Source organism: Cyprinodon tularosa, unplaced genomic scaffold, assembly GCF_016077235.1.
Source record: "Cyprinodon tularosa strain WSP-4 unplaced genomic scaffold, ASM1607723v1 ctg1017, whole genome shotgun sequence".
Lineage (NCBI taxonomy): Eukaryota > Metazoa > Chordata > Actinopteri > Cyprinodontiformes > Cyprinodontidae > Cyprinodon > Cyprinodon tularosa.
Genome location: NW_024037802.1, coordinates 266,132 through 282,660, shown reverse-complemented (window position 1 = coordinate 282,660; position 16,529 = coordinate 266,132). Strand labels below are relative to the sequence as shown.

Below are 16,529 nucleotides of genomic sequence, written 5' to 3'. Positions count from 1 at the left end.
TCTATCAGTCCGGCTCCAAGATGTGCCCATATCCTGTGTACTCTTAAAGATAAGAAGGCTGTCCCGATTAGATGACCTCTGTACACACCGTGACATCCACAATGTGAAGGAAGGCCTTCTACTCTGTCTAATCTGACTAACAAAATAACAATTCACATGATGTATAAAAGAATAAACCTAACAAAACTTTTCAATTTCAATTGTTTTTACATTAAATAAAAAAAAAAAAAAACAATCATTACAGTAGGCAATGCATACATGTTAGAAATGGAGAAAAATCTACTGTTTCCTGTATTTTTTTACCTGATCTCCAAATAGCTTAAATTACTTGTTGTAGATGGAGTAGCCAGAAAATGTACTCTAAAGTATCTACACTCTCAAAAAAATATGACTGAGGTCAAAGTAAAAGTACAGTAAAACACAACTACTCCTAAAGAGAGATTTTTCAAGTTACTCAAGTAAATGTAACTGGGTATATGTTACTAGTTACCGCACAATTCTGCTGAAAAACGAGACTGCGTGGAGTGCTCTGTTTTTCCAGATCAACACTTCTCTCTGGTCTGTGGTGATTAAGCACATTGCTGTTTTTTAAAGTTATTTTTTATATATATACATCTGAGTATACTTCTTTAAAAATGGAAATGTTCATTGTTTTTTTTATATATCTAGAGGGGTGAAGAAGTCATTGCTATCTCTAAAAACCCACGTTACCACCAAACCATTCTGCATCATTAGTTTTACACCTCTGCCTATTTAACATTTGGTTATTTCAAAAGAATAGAAAGTGATTTAAATACTGGAGAAAATTAGAAAATTGGTCTTGATTGATTAAAATAACTAAATAACTTGTTCCTTTCATATCACTCTTCAAATAGCCCCCTGCTGGTCTCTTATATCTGCTGCATTCATTCCTTGTTTGCAGCTCAGTGATGTTTAGTTGGATTAAAGAAGGTTATAGACTCAGCCTTTCATTTGACTCAGGACCTTCTACTTCTTAGATGTGGTTTAGAAAGTCAGTGTTTAATAACAATGACCAATAGTTGTTTTAGACTTTCTGTTTATTTTATTTTATCATTTCCATTACAGATTTCATTTAGTGTTTTTTGGTGGGGGAACTGCTGGCATTGACACCTTGTAACAAGAAGATCCAGGTTTTAAATCCTGACTAAAGTGTATAATAAAAATCTAGCTTTTTTCTGCAGATGACTTGATCACTTGATTTAATTCGCAGACTCTGTACATGTATGCAAAAGCTAGTACTGTGTCTCAATTAACTTTAGGTCTAATGTGTACCTGTGTGGTTACTTTGTCCTGCCACCCTGCAACAAAAAATTTGTGTCAAGAAAATGGATGGATGTGTTCCTGATAGAGTAAGTTCTCCATCAACTTCCTTTTTTTTGTCACTCTTTTCTCTACCCCTTCACCAGTGACACCCAGTGGTGGAACCATAAAAGATGTTAACCTAATAGGACGTTATCTATCTACCTATCTATCTATCTATCTATCTATCTATCTATCTATCTATCTATCTATCTATCTATCGATCGATCGATCGATCGATCGATCGATCGATCGATCTATCTATCTATCTATCTATCTATCTATCTATCTATCTATCTATCTATCTATCTATCTATCTATCTATCTATCTATCTATCTATCTATCTATCTATCTATCTATCTATCTATCTATCTATCTATCTATCTATCTATCTATCTATCTTTAATTCATTCTGTACTTGAATTGCCTTTTTTAACCAAGAACTGTTATATTCTTTAGTACCGGTAATTACTTTGATGGCTTCTTTTTCTGACTTGAGTAAAAGTATGATTAAGTAGGCTACTATTACTTTTAGTCAGCAACAATTTTTGGACACTATACCAACCTCTGCATGAAACCCTGACAATAGTGACTGATGCTCCCTTTGACCCATTTCATCTTATTTAATTAACATTTTATTTTAATTATGCTCTTAAGATTAAGGTGATAGCTTCAATTTAACTTTTAGTAGATATTTAATTAGCGCCTAATTATTTCAGTTAGGCTACTTTCCTTCCCATTTTTAAGGCATTTTTAATTTTAGGTAAAGGGAAATTAAAATTCTGCACCCAAAAATACAAAATTTCCCTTGGAAAAACATAAAATAAAATAAAAAACTAGATGACGTGGAACATTTTTAGTGAATGCGGTCTAGCCCAGAGTTCAACGGATTTAGACCAAATGTGTACTTTTTGTAAAAATAATGAACAAAGTCTTATTCACCTTTTTTGGGATTGTAATTATACCAAAACTATTTTGGGGAGATATGTCAATTTTTTTTCATCAACAAAAAATCTTAACATTACTTTAACAGACAATGGAGAAATGTGAACTTGTCAAAAGAGAATTTTTATATATTATTTTTTTTAATTATTATTATTTATGGTAAATATCAAATTCACACCTCCAAATATTTACAACATAAACCTAATTTCCAGATTTTATTATCCTCTATTGATATCTATGTAGAATCCTTAAAATTTTGTTAAAATGCTAAAGCTATGGAAATCATAACTGCCCTATAACCCTCGACCCTCTGTTCTGTAAAGCCCTTTGTTGTTGTATATGTTTGTAATTATCAATGTTATATATTGTTCATGTATGTCCTTTTTTTGCAATATTTTTTTAATTAAATAAAATAGTCCAGAGATCGATGGGTAGCGTTACACGTTCATAATTTGAAATTACGACGTTTGAGAAATCCCGTGAAGTAGCCACGTCTGCGTGCGTCTGTGGCGTCCTTTATAAAGTGGGCGGGGCCTTCCCGGCTATACGGTAGAAACCCTACAAGATGAAGGACGGGATCCAGGGTCAGCCTGCTTAAACTCCGCCGCTGTCCTTCAGACACACCGAAGGCGGCTGTGTCGATCTACCCGGATGGACTTCATCTTGGGCGGCGTGGCGGCCTGCGGCGCCTGCCTCTTCACCAACCCGTTGGAAGTCGTCAAGACGCGGATGCAACTTCAAGGGGAGCTGAAGAGCCGCGGCACCTACCAGGTTTACTACCGCAACGTTTTCCACGCTTTCTACACCATCGGTAAAGTGGACGGCCTGGCCGGTCTGCAGAAAGGCCTGGTCCCCGGTCTGTTCTATCAGTTTTTCATGAATGGAGTCCGGCTCGGCTCCTTCGCCATCATTGAGTCCGCCGGTCACATCCACACCAACGGAAGGGTCAGCGCTCTGAAGACCATCGCAGCAGGAGCCGCCGCTGGGGTGGTGGGCGCCGTCATGGGCAGCCCTGTGTACCTGGTCAGCAGCCGACTTCACTTTATGGGTCTAAAAAGTTTAACTGGTGAATTCTAACTAAAAACTCTCCCATCTGACAGGTGAAGACTCATCTGCAGAGTCAGTCTACCTCCTCCATCGCAGTGGGACATCAGTATAAACACCAGGTAGTAGATCTATCCCAAACACACAGATGTTGAAGACAGGTTTCTGATCTGATTCCTCTATTCCTGACAGGGGATGATCCATGCTCTCAGGGTCATCCACAGGGAGCACGGCATTCTGGGGCTGTGGAGGGGCTCCAGTGCTGCTGTACCAAGGGTCAGCGTGGGCTCTGCAACCCAGCTTTCCACCTTCTCCTCCTCTAAGGAGCTAGTCATTGACCTACAGGTAAGAAAAGCCTGGTTTTCATCTGTTTTGTCCTGGAGCATCTTAATAATCCACTTTCAATAAACTGGTTTCCATGGTCACACTTAAAGGGGTTAAAATTGGGAGATGCCTTAACTCGGAGCAAAGAAGTTTCATGAAATGTGCTACTGAAGATTCTCAGTCATCTAAATTATAGTAGCCTCGAACTCATTACTAATTTTGACATTTTGAATTGGAAAAATCTTCTTTGATGGAAGCAAAATGCTTCAAACTTGGAAACAAAGTCCAGAGGATTGTTTTTTTTTTGTTTTTTTTTAATTTTTGGAAGAAATTAAATGCTTTAACATAGAGGACTAACCCCTACTTTGAGAAACCCTGTATCAAATCTGACCTAAGGTCGTGAGATATGGATCATAAACCAGGGTTTCCTTTCAAATTCAACCTGTGACCCCCAAATATAACTCCCCAACAGACCAGGGACCCCCTACAATTTTTAATAAATTAAATTTATTTTATTTTTCTTAGTAATTCGATAAATTTTACTTTTTTTCTTTCAATTAAATGGAAAATAAAATTACCTAAAATCTCTTTTTAGGATTAAATGAGGCATGCTTTGAATAAATAAATATTAAATCTGCTTTTCTGACATTTATATATTGCAATTTAGTTCAATTTAGTTTATTTATATAGTGTCAATTCGCAACACATGTCATCTCAAGGCACTTGACAGTTCAGCCAGATCATCCAGTCAAATTGATTCAAAGTTTTCTATCTAAGGAAAACCAGTAGATTGCATCGACTCATTGACTCAAATGCAATCCCTCACACTAAGCATGCTTGCAGCGACAGTGGAGAGGAAAAACTCCCTTTGAACAGGAAGAAACCTCCAGCAGAACCAGGCTCAGTGTGAGCGGCCATCTGCCGAGGCCGACTGGGGTTCAAGGAGACAGAAGCAGAGATACAAAAAGCAGCTGTAAAAGGCGGCCCCGTCCAGGAAACACACAGCCAGGCAGACGAGCTCGGAGCCAGCTCCCATGTCAGAGGATGAAAGAGAGCACATCCAGCCAGTCACAGTCAGAGAAACAGGACTGCACTGGAAAACAGGCCGATCTCCAACATCTGTAAACAATGGTGTTATTTTTATATTTGTATTTCATGATATAGTATGGCCCCAGGGATCACATCATGAAACCATCTTGCAACCCACTGGTGACTTCCCCCTTCGGGAACCCATCATACCAAAAAAAAAAGATCTGATATGAGCCTCAGAGATCAGCAGAGCAGCTCATCATCTGCTGGAAGCTGAAAGTAGAGCAGCTGCTCACTGAAAGATGTTGGACAGGTGGCTGAGGCATCTGATTAGACCCTCTTTATGGACTTTCTGGGTGCAACAATCTGTTGCAGATGAAGATGAAGATCCTAATGAAGGTGCTGAAGGAGCTGGTTGAGAACTGGTAGAATTACCCACGATGAGCTGGAGGGGTCTGTTAACCAGTGACCGAATGACTTGGTTCATCTGAACAAAATGGATAGATGGAAAAAACATTTTTTTATTAAACAACTTCTATATTCTAAATTCTTCATGAAGTTTTGGAGGGAAGCTTTGAGAGCATCAACCATTCCGGCCTCCCATTTCTCCACCTATTGCTGCTTACTGCTTGTAAGCTGGCTGAAAGAAGGCGCCTTAATTTTTAAAATTTGGATAAAAAAGCAAAAACTGACTTTTCTCATAATGTCTGGTCACCAAAAACGCAGACATTTATGCTTGCTGAACTAAAGGAGCTCAATCTATATGGAGTGAATTTTGTTCCATTATTGTTGCAAACAAAGAACGCATTTTGTAAACTGAAATTTGAAAAAGGGTGATTTTAGAAATTAAACCTTTAAAAATGTTTGTTGTTGACTTTGTTGTCTTCTCTTATTTATTTATTTATTTATTTTTTTTTTAAATATTTTTTTAACCTCTGCCAAAGAGGTTATGTTTTTAGTCAAGTTTGTGTGTGTGTGTGTGTGTGTGTGTGTGTGTGTGTGTGTGTGTGTGTGTGTGTGTGTTTTTCTGTGTACAGGATAACATGAAAAGTTATGAGCAGATTTTAATGAGTTTAATGCTAAAGTGGCACCTCAGTTCAATGAACAATCCATAAAATTTTGGTGATGATCCACATCATAACCCGGGTGCAGGATTAAAAAAAATTGATTCTTTAACATTATTTGGTGGACAATCAGTCCCCCCCCCTTAAACCAGAGAGTGTCAGCAACGACTTCTGACAGCTTCTGCATTGGACTCAAAAAAGCCAGAGGCTGCAGACACAAAAGTGGTGCTTTATAAACTTATGGAAGGATTTTGAGGAAATTGTTACCAAAGGTGCGCCTCATGCCAAAAAAAAAAAAAAAACTCATTTAAATTTGGTAATGATCCAGATCACGCGTTAGTTTTAGCTAAAGGTTTCAGTCCCAATATGCTGCTTGGAAGTCTGTGCTTTGATTGCTTTTCTAGTTTTTTTTTTTTTAACCAATTTTATATTTTCAAAACCTTTTTTCCAAGTTTTTGTTTTATCAATTTCCTTTTTTTTTTAATTTTATTTCACTTATCACATTCTGTTCGCTTCCGGGGGCAGGCCTTCGTCTTAAGTGAGGAGCAAAGATGCATTTCTATCGGTCTGCTTGACCAATATTTTTACTGGTCAAGAACAAGTGTTTGTATAGGGCTTGAAGTGAAGATAAATATTTTAAAAAATATATAATTTTAACAAAGTAAACATGACAAACTAATTTGAAGAAACTCAGTTTAAAAAAGACAAAAAAAAAAAAAAAAGACATCTGTGGCAGTAAAGAGAGAGCTGAGGGAAAGGCAAAGCTCTCAGTTTAGCGGGCGCCGGTCTATATTCCTGTTCTCACCTATGGTGATGTAATCAGGATCATGTCTGAAACATATATTGTATTATATGTTTTTTGGTTTTTGGATAAAAAGAAATTCGATCAAATTCTTTATTGCTGTTTGAACATTTCTTTGGCAGCCTCTTTCATTCAAGTTACAACAGCAGGAGAATCTTATTGGAGATTCCAGTGTGTATTTTTAGCCAGACAGAACAAATCGTTCTAGCTGTAATAATTGGATGGGGTAAAAAGATTGGCACACTCGCTCAACACCAATGAAATCATTCGATCCACAGAGGAGTTGATTTGTAGTCAGTAGCTGTGCACAGATTGCACAAGCAGTCATTGTTGCGCTGACAAAACCCTTCTGTGATTCACTCCCTGGAATAGAAATAGGACACCTTTTGCTGGGCCCCTCTGTCGGAAAACGTCTGCTTTGCACAACCAGAGCAAGAGCTAACTGGTGGGCCCAGCTGTCTGATCTGCAGCTAAAGAAGTATACAGATGGTTAAAGTCTGTTATCTTTACTTGGCAGGAAGAATTTAAGGAATTATTCAACCATTTTCCAAATTGTGCAACTCACTCTGTTGCAAAAAGTCAGTGGGTGGAGATGTGGGGGGTGTTTGGACCCCCTCCTACTCCAAGCATCCCAGCCAACACTGGCCCATTTAGGAGCTGTTATACATCCTAAATAAAACACATCCTTGTCTCTAACATAAACTGGTATGTTAGCTGCTTACCCCTCATTGGTTTGTAACTGTTACAGAAATAGTTTAGCTGCTGTTATGGTTTCTACTCATTTATGGTATTTTAGGAAGAGCAGTACATTTTACAAAGTACTACAATTATGTAGTATTTTACTGGCACTTCTGATAAATTGTAAAAGAAGGGAAAAAAATCATCTTGTATAGAGGTAGCATTAACATTTCACACTACAACTGAAAAGAAAAGGAGAAAAATAAACAATTGAATAGAAAATATGATAATAATCCCTTTTTTCAACCAAAAAATTCACTGCTTTGTGTAAACATTGGTTAAGTGAAGTTATAACTAAATTACTTAGTTTATCATGAATTTTAACAAAAGATTCACGTAAAACTTGGAACTTTGTTTGAGCTAAGCTAGCCTTAGCTTCACTTTTTATATTGAGGAAAGGGAGGCTTGAATTTACAGTTTATAGTTGAACGCAGTCAATTGTTTTCAGCTACTGTTAAACATTTTCCATCTTCTATCACCGTTTGTAAAGTTTTCAGTTGATGTCGGACATGCTGTCGCATATGAAGACAGAATTAAACCCTTGAAGAGAACAGCTATTAGCCTGACGCTGTTTTGCTAAGGTTACTAGCAGCAACTAGGAAAAGAATACTAATGTGTCAAGAGGCCAAGATTTCCTGAAAGGTAGTCAAACACTGTTAACTTTATCCAGTTGGTTCTACCATAGATATTCTATAGGTAGAATCCTCATTGCATGCACTCTGCAGGGAGGCCATCTTGGATCAGACAGCCTTAGATCTCATTTTAATCACATGAAAGACTAGTCAAGCAAGTATTACAATTCTTAAACAGTATATTATTATTATTATTATTATTCTGTTTTTTTAAAGGATTGTTCTTTGATAATCAATGTTATGATCTATAGAGGGTAAATTAGTTGTAATGTCTACTTATATGTCTATGGGTAAGTTAACACAAGCGCACAGAAACAGATCCACACATGAGTAGAAGGGAATATACAGGCACAGGAAAACAAGAGAGCGCAGAGAAGGAACATGTACTCATGTTTGTGATGCAATGGAGGCCTCATAGTATTGAATCTCCACACATAAAGTGATCAAAATGAGCATTGAGTGTAGTTTACATGTGGGTGCTTTAAATAAAACGGCTCGTATGAGTATTATAGCATGTGGACACTTATGGCAGAATTTTGGGTTCATAACAGTACATTTTTGAAGACGCTAACTTTCTCACTCCAATCCTTTGGGTGGCGCTAATACGCTAAGGTTATAAAATAGTTGCAGTTGGAGGACAGACTCCTGCTTAAGAGTAGAAAGAAGAACTTTTCCTCACATCAGTAACAGTTGAACTCCTGGAACAATGGGCAGCAAGTCTTAATTTGGGTGCGCTTCACGTTGTCACGCAATTTCCCTTATGTCTGCAAGTAAATGGGCTTTCAGACAGGAGCTGTTGCACCTAGCGATGTGCTCTTACATCCATTATTATCGATGGCATGTGCAATGCAAAAGCGCTAGAGAATGCTCACATAGGGCCAGATAATTCCATTGTAGTTCCAAAAGTTTCAGTGTAAACAGTGTCTCTGCTGGGGGAAACAAAAAAAAAAGTTCTATGGAAGGTTGTTGAGTCAACGCAGGATGTTAAGCGAAACTCTGATTTATTTTTTTTTTTTTTAAAGCCTAATGGCCCGTTACATTGAATAATTCTCGCGAGAACCCTGATGGATATCAGATCTCTACTCCAGTGGAAAGTTGTTGAGTCCCTGCAGGAAGAACGGTATCTACTGGGCGTTCTTCTTAACAGCAGGTTTATTTTTCACCAAAGATTTCAGTCATAAAACAATTTGTTCTGTCTGCATATAGAACACAAACAAAAAGGAAAAAAGCAGAAAAAAGTGGCGTTATAAAGACGGGGCATGAAAGAGCTGAATAATCTATAAAGTTTGTTATTGTTTTTGGATGAATGAAAGGATATATGTGGAAAACGGCTTCTGCCTACTGTTATACACGGGGGAGGATGTCTGATGCTGCGGGCCTGTTTGTCCTCCATGGTTCCTTGGTAACATCTGTTTGCTTTTATGAGCTCTTTAGTAAAACTGACATTTTAAAAACTCAATCAGATGCAGTCTATGAAACAAAATGCATATAAAAAGTATTTAAGTTATTCTGACTGAGATAAAGGCTTTCTCCATATCCTTACCAGGCCAGTGTCTGCCAGCATGGTGAAAGGCACATTAGAAACTGGTTAGACTTCTGCTGCTGTTGTGTGTTGTAACACAGGTGCTAATTTTAGAGCCATTCCTCTGTTTCGCAGAGCTAAAATTAGACCTAGCTGCTATGAAGGGGTAGGCTAATGATGATCCCTGTTGGAAACTCACTCCTGTCATGCTCAGAATGCAGCCTAACAATACTTTCCCCTTTTTGTAGGTTTTCCCCAAGGACAGCTGGTTGGTGGCTCTCAGTGCGGGAATGATCAGCAGCGTGATGGTGGTGCTGGCCATGACGCCTTTTGATGTGGTCAGCACACGGCTCTACAATCAGCCTGTTGATCATTTGGGAAAAGTAAGTAAAAACAAATGTAAGAGTTATTTATGGGTGAGGTTTTGACCCGTTTCTTTTAGCCTCATTAGGCTGAATATAGATGTAAAAATGCATCTTGATTTGACTGACAGGTTTTAGGTATTTACAGGAACTTAACTAAAAAGCAAATTCAGTGAAATGCGAAATGACAAAGTGTAGAAAATGCCAATTAAGAGATGGTCAGATCAGTTTTTAATTCATTTTTATTTTAAACTAAAATGAACAAAGAATAAATAATGTAACTATCTCACTCTGTTATGCAGACATTGTCTGCACTTACGAAGATTCTCTATATACAAAATGCTATCAGATTTGAACCTTTGAACAATATAAACTTCAATGAAGATGCAAAAACAGGTGTTTTGCATCAAATACAGAAGTGTTTTGAACCAATGAAATGCAGTGATCTGTAAGCATCAACCAGAAGCGCAAGGCTCAATCAAAATAAATATGGCTGCACCGTTGGATGAGGCTGTAGACTCCACCATTCAGTCCGATTTAGCTTAAATACGCTCTATTTTTTTTTTTTGAGAAACGAGCAAAAGGACGCCATTTTTGCCTTTGTGGATGGGGAAAGATCTTCATTGCAACCAGATTTGTAAATCTTACAAATAATTAGCTAGTTGTGAAACAAATTTGCACAGTGTGCTATGTCACAGCTGCTACTGCTGCTGTGATTGGTTAAAGCTTGACATGGGAGGTAGGTGCCTCTTGGTAATTTACCCAATCAACTTAGAGAAGACGTTCTGTCTGGTGTGATGAGGATTCTCTTGGTATATAGAATGCTATCAGTTTTTAGATGTAGAAAAAGAAAACGCCCAAAAATACAAGGCTGTCAAATGGTTCTCAAACCCCCTCAAAATAATCGTATAAATAAAACTTCCTGATGAGCATCACGCTCTTTAAACTGAACTAGATCAAGATAAATGATTTATTTTTTAATCTGAAGTTCAGCACACAGAACAAATAATGGTACTTAATCTCAGTCTACGTTATGCAGATGTTCCGTCAGCACTGATGAAGGTCCTCTTAGTAAACACAATATTATTGGTGCTAATAGAGTCTGATAAACTTTTAGCCAAGGACTGTGGTTTGATCGGTTGGTCTGGCATTAAAAGCACTGTAAGAGGAGACTCTCTGTCCCAATGTAGTTACAAGCTTTTCGTACATTTCCTTTCTGCAGATATTGAATGTACTCTAAAAAAGCTTCACAGACAGCTGGTTTCAGACATGTGGCAAGATAAGAAGCTGTTTAAAAGCACTGCTCCCAAGAGGTTGTGGTTTGGCTAAATTCCAGTGAGAAGATTCACAGTTTGCTTTTCCAATTCTGCGACTTTCTGAGCTGCTCTTAGTATTTATTCACCAGTAGATAGTTGAGCCTATAGGAGTGAATGAATAACAGCAAATGGATCATTTAAATATATCTTACTATAAAATTGTAATTAAAATTCTAGTTTTGCTCAAGCACAGCTTTCAGCCCAGTCTGTCGGTTAATGCCTCAGGCGATAGCAGGAGTTTTACATTTGACTCATAAAACCTTTTTATTTTATTTTTTCTCTCAAAGGCACACGGTGTTCTTTCTGTGCAGTAAATGCAAACTCATGCAAACTCTTGTGGGAAAGTCAGTTTATTAAGCTCTCTGAGGCCTTAAGTTAGACCTAGAAGTCATAAGGGGCTCCTTTGCTCTTCATGGTATAATAAGTCAACCGAACTGTTCAGAGTAGAGTTGGTATTTCTGTAGGCTTTTTATAAAGAGCTTGAGGTTGTGAATTGTGGCTTATAAAGAAAAGTATTGTTAGTCTTTACTTCTTACTCTGCAAGCTCCATTGCTTTTAGTTCTCTTCTAATAAAAATACGCCTACTGTGGCTAGGCAATTAATTACATTTGCAGTATAATCACAATTTAGAAAAGTCCTACAATAATGGAAAAACAACGAAACCTTGGAGTAAAACATCTACATACATTAACTTGGTGCAAAGAAGAATCGCAATAAACAGGTTTGAAAGTCTTAAAAGGCATTACATTCAGGAATCTAAATAATAGGCCTTTTATTGGCATTAAATGTCTTAAATACATCTTTCAAAGGTCTGAACTTATTTTAACAGATAACATTTAGGTGAAAGTGTCCCTAAATCTTTGTAAATGAAATGCTCCCCAAAATACCACACACTGACACGACAAATGGTTTTCAGTAGGCCTGGGCAATAGACTATCGTCATTCATAACCGGCGACAATTTTCCCATGTCGATAAAATAAATGAACTTTATTCTGCCTTTTTTCCTGTGTGTGCTGGTGGCTGGCATTTCCTTTCTCTTTAGGACACTGCTGCATGTGTATAATTCTGTGACTCCCCCGATCCAGTCAGAAGCAAACACATAGAGAATTGTGGATGAGCCCAGTGAAGAAGCATCTAACACATCTCTAAACAAAATCACATCAGTTAATCATGTGGAGCCGAGCGAGAGCAGAGATGAAGCTGAGCATGCAGAGAAGAGATCAAGAGCGCGTTTTCAGCGTGGAGCAAGGCAGACTGGTTTTGAGTGAAGGTGTGCGACTTTAAACGATGCACATTGTTCTCAATGCACGCTCAGTTCAGTGGCACAAACAATTACGCCATAGATGTTGAGCAAAAGAATAAAGAATGCAAAATACAGGTGCTGGTCATAAAATTAGAATATCATGAAAAAGTAGATTGATTTCAGTAATTCCATTTAAAAAGTGAAACTTGTATATTATATTCATACATTACATACAAACTCATATATTTCAGATGTTTATTTTGTTTAATTTTGATGATTACAAATGACAACAAATGAAAATCTCAAATTCATCATATCAGAAAATTAGAATATTACTGAAGACCAATAAAAACAAAGGATTTATAGAAATGTTGGCCAACTGAAAAGTATGAACATGAAAAGTATGAGCATGTACAGCACTCAGTATTTAGTTGGGCCTCCTTTGGCCTGTATTACTGCAGCAATGCGGCGTGGCATGGAGTCGATCAGTCTGTGGCACTGCTCAGGTGTTATGATAGCCCAGGTTGCTCTAATAGTGGCTTTTAGCTCTTCTGAATTGTTGGGTCTGGTGTATTGCATCTTCTTCTTCACAATACCCCATAGATTTTCTATGGGGTTAAGGTCAGGAGAGTTTGCTGGCCAATTAAGAACAGGGATACCATGGTCCTTCAACCAGGTACTGGTAGCTTTGGCACTGTGTGCAGGTGCCAAGTCCTGTTGGAAAATGAAATCTGCATCTCCAAAAAGTTGGTCAGCTGCAGGAAGCATGAAGTGCTCTAAAACTTCCTGGTATGTGGCTGCGTTGACCCTGGACCTCAGAAAACACAATGGACCAACACCAGCAGATGACATGGCACCCCAAACCATCACTGACTGTGGAAACTTTACACTGGACTTCAAGCAACGTGGATGAAGTGCCTCTCTTCTTTTCCTCCAGACTCTGGGACCTTGATTTCCAAAGGAAATGCAAAATTTACTTTCATCAGAGAACATGACTTTGGACCACTCACCAGCAGTCCAGTCCTGTTTCTCTTTAGCCCAGGCAAGACGCTTCTGACGCTGTCTGTGGTTCAAGAGTGGCTTGACACAAGGAATGCGACAGCAGAAACCCATGTCTTTCATACGTCTGTGTGTGGTGGTTCTTGAAGCACTCACTCCAGCTGCAGTCCACTCTTTGTGAATCTCCCCCACATTTTTGAATGGGTTTTGTTTCACAATCCTCTCCAGGGTGCGGTTATCTCTCTTGCTTGTACACTTTTTTCGACCACATCTTTTCCTTCCCTTCGCCTCTCTATTAATGTGCTTGGACACTGAGCTCTGTGAACAGCCAGCCTCTTTAGCGATGACCTTTTGTGTCTTGCCCTCCTTGTGCAAGGTGTCGATGGTCGTCTTTTGGACAACTGTCAAGTCAGCAGTCTTCCCCATGATTGTGTAGCCTATAGAACTAGACTGAAAGACCATTTAAAGGCTTTTGCAGGTGGTTTGAGTTAATTAGCTGATTAGAGTGTGGCACCAGGGGCCATCAATTTTGAACCTTTTCACAATATTCTAATTTTCTGATATGATTTTGAGATTTTCATTTGTTGTCATTTGTAATCATCAAAATTAAACAAAATAAACATCTGAAATATATGAGTTTGTATGTAATGTATGAATATAATATACAAGTTTCACTTTTTAAATGGAATTACTGAAATCAATCTACTTTTTCATGATATTCTAATTTTATGACCAGCACCTGTATGGCTGAAAACTGTCGGGACTACCCAAAGTAACACATCAGACCTCCACCACATACAGCACAGCCACGCTGTTTAGTTCAAACATGCAAAAGGCTCCATTACCTTTGAGAACATTTGTTTGCATGAAAACATTTTTCTCCTGTTCAGTGAGACATTGTTCAATGTTTAAGCCTGAATGGGTAGAAGACTTTTATATTTAATTTAAAGTAATATGTAATGTGATTTATTGAGTAAGTAAATTATAAATAGATCAGTTGAATTTTTTTACACATGCCTTTATTTCTAATAGAGGAGCCAGATCATTTATTGTGCATTTATCATTATCGAGGTAAAACTGCCCAATGTATCAGGATATTTATTGGAGGTCATATCTCCCAGCCCTATGCTGTCGTTCTGATGCTTCATTGATTGTTTTTAAGCACATTAGCGTGTGTTTTTAGTTTTTGCAGTGTGACTGGGATGAAAAGAAACAAGAAAGCTTCTGTTTTCTGGGTAAAATGCAATTCTCTTTTCTCTCTTTATAGGGACAGCTTTATAAAGGATTCACCGACTGCTTCTCCAAGACTCTGAAAAAGGAGGGATTGACTGGACTCTACAAAGGGTTGGGAGCCTCTTATTTCCGTCTGGGCCCACACACCATCCTGTCTCTGTTCTTCTGGGATGAACTACGCAAACTCTACCAAAAGCTCAGATAACACCAAGAAACCAAAAAAAAATAATATAGTAACTCATTAAGCTCTGAGTGCAGAGGTTAAACGAGTCCTCTTTCAAAGAGGTGGAAGAAAAAGTAGATGCTGTTGTTTTTTTTTCCAAGTAAGGAGCAAAAGTTACTTTTCACACTCCGCTGGGAAAACAGTTTCAACTTGAATTATGCAGGAAATGAGGTCAGAAATGTCTAAAAGTCTCTCAGAGGCTCAGTCATTAACCACTAGCATTTGCTTCCTACTGTAGCACGATGCATCAGGTGCTGTAAACATGTAACCATTCCGAAGCATCGAAACTGCATTTGATCTGTGTAGAGAAAACAGCGAAGTGACTCTCATACAGTCCGATCAGATCGGCCACAGATGAAAAGGCTCCGTCGGACCTTCTAAAGCTTTAATTACTGAGGGGTCGATCGTCACATCAGTGCACATGGCGCTTGTTTAACCGGAATGCATACAAGTTTTTAAAAAGTGAAGATCTGAATCTTCCTGAAGAATTTAGGATGAGGCAAGAATAAGATGGAATTGTCCTTTTAAAGTCAAATGAAAAAGAAACTCCTCTATAAACTCAAATCTGTAGAAACGTTGTCAGCAGCAAAAAAAAAAAGGGGAATCTTAGTACTGCTGTGGCACCTCCCCGTGGGAAGTAAAACTTTAAAACAGGAACTGAGATTAAAAGATTTTTACAAACTCATCCTTTTTTTCTCAAGTGTTGTCTTTGTAAAAGAAACATTATATTAATGAAAAGAAAAAGAAAGTATTATGTCCTCTGAGCCGTCCTCCTTCGTCCAGTTCTGGCCAAGTCGAACCTGATAAACTCTTCTCTCATCAGAAGCTTATTTATTAAATTTGGGGTTTTTTTTGCCCTCCCCTCCGAAAAAAAGTAAATAATAAAATAAAAAAAAAAAACTAATGGAGAGGTGTACATTTAATACTATGATTGGTTCAGTAAGGTTTTAAAACTCTTCAGAACATAAAAAAGGTGTTTAACTGATTGAAGGAACATTAAAAAAGATATGACATAAGTTATTTCAAGGTTTGGAATTTTCTTAATTCCTAACAGCAAGTAATGCGCTGCAACAGCGTGCAAGGTAAGAGAGGTATTGGCTGCCCCCTGCTGGTCGATCTTAGAGTTCTCTGTAAATGTGCTTTTAGTTTTCCCGCCTGAATTACAGCATTAACCCCACCCAGCTGCTAACCGAGCTGCAAATACACAACAGTTACAACCAATGATAGTTTTTACAGTGTCCTAGAATGGATTGCAAGGCTGTAAAATTCGAATTAACCTAACTTTTGCTTTGGGCTGGAGCAAGTAAAGCAGTAAATATTTAGCCTGGGGGAGTGACAGCCTAGTTGTTAGCGCATAGAGCTTGGAATCCTGAAGTTCAGAGTTCAAGCCCCACTCCCACAGACTGCCATTCTGGCTCTCTGAGGAAGACTCTTAATCCCTGGGCGCCCTACAATGGCAGCCTACTTCTCCCCAAGAGGATGGGTTAAATGCAGAGGTAAATGTCTCCAATGTGAGATCAATAAAGTTCTATTATTGTATTATTTAGAAATCACATCGCTCCAATAGGAAAGTGAGGGATCCAGCATCCAGATTTTTAAAGCAGTTTACTTAAGACAACTATATTTTCCCATAAACTTTTATGCCTAATAAGGCATTTACAAATAGATTTATACATGAGTCTATTATCAATATCTCACATTAGATTAATTACTGTACTGCATTTATTAACA

The 16,529-nt window shown here is 38.0% G+C and overlaps 1 protein-coding gene and 1 long non-coding RNA gene across 2 annotated transcripts; one reads left to right on the top strand and one right to left on the bottom strand.

The window, feature by feature from the left end:
* Positions 1-2,799: 2,799 nt before the first annotated feature.
* On the top strand, positions 2,800-15,483 carry slc25a35 (solute carrier family 25 member 35). The gene is made up of 5 exons (XM_038278830.1): positions 2,800-3,289; positions 3,367-3,432; positions 3,503-3,655; positions 9,670-9,804; positions 14,610-15,483. The coding sequence occupies exons 1-5, from the start codon at positions 2,918-2,920 to the stop codon at positions 14,778-14,780; spliced, it is 897 nt and encodes a 298-aa protein (XP_038134758.1). The 5' UTR covers positions 2,800-2,917; the 3' UTR covers positions 14,781-15,483.
* On the bottom strand, positions 9,061-9,734 carry LOC119779252. The gene is made up of 3 exons (XR_005280202.1): positions 9,443-9,734; positions 9,242-9,327; positions 9,061-9,095 (listed from the first exon to the last, which is right to left on the bottom strand). It is a non-coding gene; the product is annotated as an uncharacterized LOC119779252 (long non-coding RNA).
* Positions 15,484-16,529: the final 1,046 nt, after the last annotated feature.

Coding starts and splice junctions, on each gene's coding strand:
- slc25a35 (XM_038278830.1), top strand. CDS start 2,918: ATGGACTTCATCTTGGGCGGCGTGGCGGCCTGCGGCGCCTGCCTCTTC. Junction 3,433..3,502: donor GACATCAGTATAAACACCAG/GTAGTAGATCTA, acceptor TATTCCTGACAG/GGGATGATCCATGCTCTCAG. Junction 3,656..9,669: donor AGCTAGTCATTGACCTACAG/GTAAGAAAAGCC, acceptor CCCTTTTTGTAG/GTTTTCCCCAAGGACAGCTG.